We start from the raw sequence: 8913 nt of genomic DNA, 5'->3' as shown, positions 1-8913 counted from the left end.
TGAAGAAGGAGGAGAAGGGGACAACAAAGGATGAGACAGTTGGATGGTGTCACCGACTCAATGGATAAGAGTTAGAACAAGCTCCAGGAGATGGTGAAGGACAGGGAAGCCTGGTGTGCTGGTCTATGCAGTCGCAAAGAGTCGGACAGGACTGACAGACTGAACGACAATAATCTCTACCCTCAGTTCAGTTCAGTCGCTCAGTCGTGTCCGACTCTTTGTGACCCCCATGAATTGCAGCACACCAGGCCTCCCTGTCTATCACCAACTCCCAGAGTTCACTCAGACTCACGTCCATTGAGTCAGTGATGCCATCCAGCCATTTCATCTTCTGTCGTCCCCTTCTCCTCCTGCCCCCAATCCTTCCCAGCATCAGAGTCTTTCCAATGAGTCAACTCTTCGCATGAGGTGGCCAAAGTACTGGAGTTTCAGCTTTAGCATCAATCTCTACCCTAGTCAGTTCTATTTAACCAGCCTTTCCCCCAATCCCAGTCTGTGCCTTTGCAGACATCTCATTAGCTAGAATTTAGTCATGTGATCTAAGGGATCCTGGGAAACATCTTTTGTTCCCAGAGGCAAACAGTGAAGTTAAATGGCTTGCCCACTCTTATAGCAAGTAACTGGCGGAATATGAATCCGAACCCACACTGTACACCTGGTGAAGGTAGGAGATACATCTTTCTTGCCCTAGCACAGAGCTCAATCACTCAGTGGGCGCTCAATATAGGAATCATTGACGTACTCAGTCCTCAGGTAAGTCCTGTCCGACTCTTTGGGACCCCATGGGCTGTAGCCCACGAGGCTTATGTGTCCATGGTATTTTCCAGGCAAGGATACTGGAGGGGGTAGCCATTTCCTACTCCAGAGGATCTTCCTGACCCAGGGACAGAACCTGCGTCCCCTAAATTGGCAGGCGGATGCTTCACCACTGAGCCACCTGTGCTCGATAAATGCTTGCTTATTTCCACGTCCCACGAGAAACCGGAGAGAAGAGGCGGTGAAGTAGGATGCGCGTGGGAAGGTCCTTCTGTTGGCTCCCTTAATGACAATACTGTCTGCCCAAGGCCGGGTACCCTCGGGACTCAGGAGGCAGCGCTGGGTAGGGTAACCGCTGGCCGCCCTGACCGCGCTCCATCTCTGTACCTCTCTGGCAGGTACCTCTACTGCGGAGAGCTGACCGTGCTGCTGGCGCAGGCCATCCCCCTGCACCAGCTGGCCACCAAGTACCGCGTGGCCTCCTTGCAGCGGGGCGTGGCCGACTATATGCGCGCGCACCTGGTGGCGGCGCGGGCCCGGCGGTGGGCTGGTACCACTACGCGGTGAGCACCGGGGACGAGGCCCTGCGCCAGAGCTGCCTGCAGTTCCTGGCCTGGAACCTGTCGGCCGTGGCGGGGAGCGCCGAGTGGGGCGCCGTGAGCCCTGAGCTGCTGGCGCAGCTGCTGCCGCGCTCGGACCTCGTGCTGCAGGACGAGCTGGAGCTCTTCCAGGCGCTGGAGGCGTGGCTGGGCCGCGCGCGGCCGCCGCCGGCCGTAGCCGAGCGCGCGCTGCGCGCCATCCGTTACCCCATGATCCCTCCGGCTCAACTGTTCCAGCTTCAGGCGCGCTCGGCCGCCCTGGCGCGCCATGGCCCGGCGGTGGCCGACCTGCTCCTTCAGGCCTACCAGTTCCACGCCGCCTCGCCGCTGCACTACGCCAAGTTTTTCGACGTCAACGGCAGCGCCTTCCTGCCCCGCAACTACCTCGCGCCCGCCTGGGGCGCCCCGTGGGTCATCAACAACCCTGCCCGCGACGATCGCAGCACCAGCTTCCAGACGCAGCTGGGCCCAAGCGGCCACGACTCGGGCCGCCGTGTCACCTGGAACGTGCTCTTCTCTCCACGCTGGCTGCCGGTAAGCCTGCGGCCCGTCTACGCGGACGCCACGGGCACCGCGCTGCCCCTCGCACGCCCTGAGGACGGCCGGCCGCGGCTGGTGGTCACGCCGGCCAGCAGCGGCGGCGACGCGGCGGGCGTGAGCTTCCAGAAGACCGTGCTGGTGGGGGCGCGCCACCACGGCCGCCTGCTGGTCCGCCACGCCTACAGCTTCCACCAGAGCAGCGAGGAGGCCGGCGACTTCCTGGCGCACGCCGACCTGCAGCGGCGCAACTCCGAGTACCTGGTGGAGAATGCCCTGCATCTCCACCTCATTGTCAAGCCCGTCTATCACACCCTCATCCGGACCCCCAAGTAGCCAACAGGCCGGGGCGGGAAGCTGAGCATCCCTGAGGCCTCTGGATCAGGAAAATAAAGGCCCAGTAGAGATGGCGCAGAGGGACTGGGAGTGGCATGGCCAGTGGAGGTGTCTGTCCTGGCCCGCTGGGGGTCCAGGTGCTAGCGGCCTGAGAGCTGGGTGGATGGAAGCCAGGCGGTGGGTGGTAGACCAGATGCCTGGTTTCAGGAGCTACTTTCACACTGACCTGAAAGGAAGGTTCCTGGTGGTGTGTATGTGTGTGTTCAGCGGTGTTTCAGTCTTTGCCACCTCATGTACTGTAGCCTGGCAGGCTCCTCTGCCCATGGAACTTTTCAGGCAAGAATACTGGAGGGCGATGCCCTTTCCTCCTGCGGGGCATCTTCCCAACCCAGGAATCAAACCCGTGTCTCTTGCATCTCCTGCATTAGCAAGTGGATTATCACCAGCACTACGTGGGAAGCCAGAGCTCTTGGTAGAAGAAACCAGCGCTCGGAGCGGCAAGGGGATGATTAAACCACCCAGTTCTGGGGGTAAAAACAGTCCAAGGAGGGCTCCACAGGTCAGGGGCTCCCCATCGTTCATTACCTTTTCCCCAAGGGCCCCCGTCCCCACAGGGGACAGGGCAGGTAAAAGCATCGAGATGGTCAGGTGCACCTTGGGGGAGCTTTCTCACCTGAAGCTGAGGGGCTCAGCTGAGCAATTTCTGAGCCCTGACATCCTGGGGTGGGAGGGGTAAGCACAACCCTAAGGCTCTGACCTCTCCTGGGAGGGGGTCTGGGCAGAGACCTCAGAGTCCGGAGGAAAAACGATTTCCCCCAGGAGTCTGTTGACCGGTGCTCTACAACCAGCCGGAGAAGAAGAGGGTGTGGTGGCAAGAGGGGACTTGGGTTGAATCTTAATCAGTCATGTGCTCGGTCGCTCAGTCGTGTCCGGCTCTTTGCAGCCCCGTGGACTGGAGCCCGCCAGTCCTCTACCCATGGGATTCTTCAGGCAAGAATCTGGAGTGGGTTGCCATTTCTTCCTCCAGGGGATCTTCCTGACCCAGGGACTGAACCCACATCTCTTGCATCTCCTGCATTGCAGGCAGGTTCTTTACCATTAGCAGCACCCGGGCAAGGGAAGCCCAGTCTGTCAGGACCACCCCACCTTTCAGACAAGGTCTAGTTTCCGGAACAACCAACAAAACTCAAATGGGATTTTTATTGTTAACAAGCAGTTGGGGGGCAGGGGGAAGGTGGAAGCGACTGCTGAGTAACAAAGCTTGCACACATACGCACACGGGGGGTGGGGGTGCCCATCTGCTCCCCTGGACTCCTCAGTCCATGCTCCACTTGGGGAGGCTGCTGGCAGTGCTTTCTGTCACTGAGTTTTCCGTCCATGGGCACGTGTCCCTGTCTGACCCTCACGGTGTCCCTGGAAACAGGGGAGGAGGGTCCAGCGCGGCTCGCCTGGAAGCAGGAGGACGCCAGTCCCAAGGCGCAGGTGCCTTGAGAGTCCCGTCCAGGACCCGCTCGCTCTGTGCTTTCTCAGGTCCCCCGGGAGGCCAGTGTAGACCCCTGCCTCCCAGATCAGGATCCAGGAGGGCGGCTGGGCCTGCACCACGCCCCCATGCTGCAGCCCCCTCCCCTGCTCCGCCCCTCGCCTCCCACTCAGAATGTGGGCAGATCCCCTCCGCCTTCCCAGCACCAAGCCCAGCGTTTCCCAGGGCCTCGGGCGGGCTCCTTATCACTTCCGCAGGGAGCCTGTCTCTGATTCCTGCACCTACAGGAGCCGCCACCTGTCACCGCCTTTACTGGTCACAGCCTAAAACCAGAGGCTTATTTGTGTATTTATTGCCTAAGAAGCTAAGTTGTGCTTTTATGAGTGTAAGGAGCTGGTTTGTTTTGTTCACTGTGCTGGTCTGAGCTCCCAGGGGAGTGTCTGGCTTATTGTAAGTGCTCAATAGATTATTTGCTGGGGAATGCACTGCTTTGGGCCAACTATTCTCTTCCAAGGGGTAAGGTGGGCAATTCTTCAGGAGGCGAGGGGGTGGGGACCAAGAGGTTCCTCAATCCTTGCCTAGGGGTCTGGCATCATGGAGATCAGCTCTAGACATTAAATTTTTTTTTTTTTTTGGATGTGTTGGGTCTCTTGCTGTGTGGGCTTTTCTCTAGTTGCAGCAAGCACGGGCTACTCTTCATCAAAGTGCGCGGGCTTCTCACTGCAGTGGCCTCTCTTGTCACAGACCTTGGGCTCAGTACTTTCAGCTCCCCGGCTCTAGAGCACAGACTCAATAGTCCTGGAGCACAGGCTTAGTTGCTCTGCGGCACATGGGATCTTCCCAGATCAGGGATCAAACCTGTGTCTCCTGCATGGGCAGGCAGATTTTTACCACCAAGTCACCAGGGAAATCCAGCTCTGGACATTTTGTCCCATCCTGATTCATGACCTCTCCCTGCCGGAAATCCACCCCCAGCCCCTTCCAAGAGCATCTTCTGAGGGTCTGCTCAGGTTCACGACTTTCCCTGTCTAAGATGTGCTTGTCTGCACACACATGCATCCACGCACTTCACAGGCACAAACGAGAGCACACAGCCTCCCCAGGCTTCCCCTACCCTCTTGCCCACATCCAACCACAGGCATCTCCAGCTGGTCCATCTGCAACCCCAGAAGGCTGCTCTCTCAGGCTGCTCTGTTCCTTCCTGCTGCAGCCCAGAAAGCTGATGTTGGCGGGGAGTCAGCGGGCACCTCCATCAACCACTCCCAGATGCTGCTCCAGCGCCTGCAGGAACTGCTGCGGCAGGGCAATGCCAGCGATGTGGTGTTGCGGGTGCAGGCCATGGGCACCGACGAGGTCCGAGTCTTCCATGCCCACCGCCTGCTGCTGGGACTGCAGAGTGAGCAGTTCCGGGAGCTGCTGAGTAACCAGAGCGAGGTGGTGTTGCAGGAGTCCCCGGACTGTGCTGCTGTCTTCGACAAGTTCATCAGGTGGGGAAGGATCAGGGGAAGACATCCCTTTCCACGTCCCTGGCTTCTCTACTCACAGGGTGATGGAAGCCCTGGCTCTTAGCCCTGCCCCTTCCCTGGATGGCATTAGGATGACCATGCAACTACCTCCCTCTTCCTTCTTTGCACCAGCTTCTTGCAAAATGCAGCAGGACTCCCCTGACTGAAAGCTCTGAGAGGTTTGAAGTTAGTTACCAAATACTTTCAAAGCTGTTTCCAAACCTGGCCTTGAGAGCTTTTAAGGACTATAGACTTCTAGGCCCCACCCTGAATTCCGAGCTTCACATCTAGGGTTGGGCCACTGTTTCTTATTTTAATGTCTCTGTGTGGTTTTGCTGTCTGGCCAGGTTTTGAATCACAGGGCTAGGGGGCTGCTTCCTGCTAGCGTTCTGCGCAGGGACACTGCCCACACTCTAGTCTGAGGAAGTGACCCTGCTTTAATAGCTTAGACAAGATGGCTGCAGAATATTGGTCATTTCTTCAAACTTCCAGGCAACAGAAAGAGAGATAGCACAGAAGGACAAAAGCATCTTTCCTCTACCCCCTAACTGGGAAAGATTGAAGGAAGGAGGAGAAGGGGACAACAAAGGATGAGACAGTTGGATGGTGTCACCGACTCAATGGATAAGAGTTAGAACAAGCTCCAGGAGATGGTGAAGGACAGGGAAGCCTGGTGTGCTGGTCTATGCAGTCGCAAAGAGTCGGACAGGACTGACAGACTGAACGACAATAATCTCTACCCTCAGTTCAGTTCAGTCGCTCAGTCGTGTCCGACTCTTTGTGACCCCCATGAATTGCAGCACACCAGGCCTCCCTGTCTATCACCAACTCCCAGAGTTCACTCAGACTCACGTCCATTGAGTCAGTGATGCCATCCAGCCATTTCATCTTCTGTCGTCCCCTTCTCCTCCTGCCCCCAATCCTTCCCAGCATCAGAGTCTTTTCCAATGAGTCAACTCTTCGCATGAGGTGGCCAAAGTACTGGAGTTTCAGCTTTAGCATCAATCTCTACCCTAGTCAGTTCTATTTAACCAGCCTTTCCCCCAATCCCAGTCTGTGCCTTTGCAGACATCTCATTAGCTAGAATTTAGTCATGTGATCTAAGGGATCCTGGGAAACATCTTTTGTTCCCAGAGGCAAACAGTGAAGTTAAATGGCTTGCCCACTCTTATAGCAAGTAACTGGCGGAATATGAATCCGAACCCACACTGTACACCTGGTGAAGGTAGGAGATACATCTTTCTTGCCCTAGCACAGAGCTCAATCACTCAGTGGGCGCTCAATATAGGAATCATTGACGTACTCAGTCAGGTAAGTCCTGTCCGACTCTTTGGGACCCCATGGGCTGTAGCCCACGAGGCTTATGTGTCCATGGTATTTTCCAGGCAAGGATACTGGAGGGGGTAGCCATTTCCTACTCCAGAGGATCTTCCTGACCCAGGGACAGAACCTGCGTCCCCTAAATTGGCAGGCGGATGCTTCACCACTGAGCCACCTGTGCTCGATAAATGCTTGCTTATTTCCACGTCCCACGAGAAACCGGAGAGAAGAGGCGGTGAAGTAGGATGCGCGTGGGAAGGTCCTTCTGTTGGCTCCCTTAATGACAATACTGTCTGCCCAAGGCCGGGTACCCTCGGGACTCAGGAGGCAGCGCTGGGTAGGGTAACCGCTGGCCGCCCTGACCGCGCTCCATCTCTGCACCTCTCTGGCAGGTACCTCTACTGCGGAGAGCTGACCGTGCTGCTGGCGCAGGCCATCCCCCTGCACCAGCTGGCCACCAAGTACCGCGTGGCCTCCTTGCAGCGGGGCGTGGCCGACTATATGCGCGCGCACCTGGCGGGCGGCGCGGGCCCGGCGGTGGGCTGGTACCACTACGCGGTGAGCACCGGGGACGAGGCCCTGCGCCAGAGCTGCCTGCAGTTCCTGGCCTGGAACCTGTCGGCCGTGGCGGGGAGCGCCGAGTGGGGCGCCGTGAGCCCTGAGCTGCTGGCGCAGCTGCTGCCGCGCTCGGACCTCGTGCTGCAGGACGAGCTGGAGCTCTTCCAGGCGCTGGAGGCGTGGCTGGGCCGCGCGCGGCCGCCGCCGGCCGTAGCCGAGCGCGCGCCGCGCGCCATCCGTTACCCCATGATCCCTCCGGCTCAACTGTTCCAGCTTCAGGCGCGCTCGGCCGCCCTGGCGCGCCATGGCCCGGCGGTGGCCGACCTGCTCCTTCAGGCCTACCAGTTCCACGCCGCCTCGCCGCTGCACTACGCCAAGTTTTTCGACGTCAACGGCAGCGCCTTCCTGCCCCGCAACTACCTCGCGCCCGCCTGGGGCGCCCCGTGGGTCATCAACAACCCTGCCCGCGACGATCGCAGCACCAGCTTCCAGACGCAGCTGGGCCCAAGCGGCCACGACTCGGGCCGCCGTGTCACCTGGAACGTGCTCTTCTCTCCACGCTGGCTGCCGGTAAGCCTGCGGCCCGTCTACGCGGACGCCACGGGCACCGCGCTGCCCCTCGCACGCCCTGAGGACGGCCGGCCGCGGCTGGTGGTCACGCCGGCCAGCAGCGGCGGCGACGCGGCGGGCGTGAGCTTCCAGAAGACCGTGCTGGTGGGGGCGCGCCACCACGGCCGCCTGCTGGTCCGCCACGCCTACAGCTTCCACCAGAGCAGCGAGGAGGCCGGCGACTTCCTGGCGCACGCCGACCTGCAGCGGCGCAACTCCGAGTACCTGGTGGAGAACGCCCTGCATCTCCACCTCATTGTCAAGCCCGTCTATCACACCCTCATCCGGACCCCCAAGTAGCCAACAGGCCGGGGCGGGAAGCTGAGCATCCCTGAGGCCTCTGGATCAGGAAAATAAAGGCCCAGTAGAGATGGCGCAGAGGGACTGGGAGTGGCATGGCCAGTGGAGGTGTCTGTCCTGGCCCGCTGGGGGTCCAGGTGCTAGCGGCCTGAGAGCTGGGTGGATGGAAGCCAGGCGGTGGGTGGTAGACCAGATGCCTGGTTTCAGGAGCTACTTTCACACTGACCTGAAAGGAAGGTTCCTGGTGGTGTGTATGTGTGTGTTCAGCGGTGTTTCAGTCTTTGCCACCTCATGTACTGTAGCCTGGCAGGCTCCTCTGCCCATGGAACTTTTCAGGCAAGAATACTGGAGGGCGATGCCCTTTCCTCCTGCGGGGCATCTTCCCAACCCAGGAATCAAACCCGTGTCTCTTGCATCTCCTGCATTAGCAAGTGGATTATCACCAGCACTACGTGGGAAGCCAGAGCTCTTGGTAGAAGAAACCAGCGCTCGGAGCGGCAAGGGGATGATTAAACCACCCAGTTCTGGGGGTAAAAACAGTCCAAGGAGGGCTCCACAGGTCAGGGGCTCCCCATCGTTCATTACCTTTTCCCCAAGGGCCCCCGTCCCCACAGGGGACAGGGCAGGTAAAAGCATCGAGATGGTCAGGTGCACCTTGGGGGAGCTTTCTCACCTGAAGCTGAGGGGCTCAGCTGAGCAATTTCTGAGCCCTGACATCCTGGGGTGGGAGGGGTAAGCACAACCCTAAGGCTCTGACCTCTCCTGGGAGGGGATCTGGGCAGAGACCTCAGAGTCCGGAGGAAAAACGATTTCCCCCAGGAGTCTGTTGACCGGTGCTCTACAACCAGCCGGAGAAGAAGAGGGTGTGGTGGGAAGAGGGGACTTGGGTTGAATCTTAATCAGTCATGTGCTC

At 59.0% G+C, this 8913-nt stretch overlaps 2 protein-coding genes across 2 annotated transcripts in view; both read left to right on the top strand.

The window, feature by feature from the left end:
- The window catches only part of LOC123465505 (BTB/POZ domain-containing protein 17-like), a 2656-nt gene extending 326 nt beyond the window's left edge, over positions 1 to 2330 (top strand). Inside the window, 3 exon segments of the mRNA XM_045164690.1 lie at positions 692 to 753; positions 853 to 1276; positions 1279 to 2330. Of these exon segments, the coding sequence (XP_045020625.1) occupies positions 692 to 753; positions 853 to 1276; positions 1279 to 2228 (1436 nt within the window). The 3' untranslated portion in view covers positions 2229 to 2330.
- A 2003-nt stretch (positions 2331 to 4333) lies between these two features.
- Positions 4334 to 8102, top strand: LOC123465547 (BTB/POZ domain-containing protein 17-like). Its single transcript, XM_045164738.1, has 2 exons — positions 4334 to 5195; positions 6926 to 8102. The coding sequence occupies exons 1-2, from the start codon at positions 4762 to 4764 to the stop codon at positions 7998 to 8000; spliced, it is 1509 nt and encodes a 502-aa protein (XP_045020673.1). The 5' UTR covers positions 4334 to 4761; the 3' UTR covers positions 8001 to 8102.
- Positions 8103 to 8913: the final 811 nt, after the last annotated feature.

The sequence above is a fragment of the Bubalus bubalis genome, chromosome 3, assembly GCF_019923935.1.
Source record: "Bubalus bubalis isolate 160015118507 breed Murrah chromosome 3, NDDB_SH_1, whole genome shotgun sequence".
NCBI lineage: Eukaryota > Metazoa > Chordata > Mammalia > Artiodactyla > Bovidae > Bubalus > Bubalus bubalis.
Note: the sequence above shows the minus strand (reverse complement) of the source record. Positions and strands in the feature narration are given on the sequence as shown.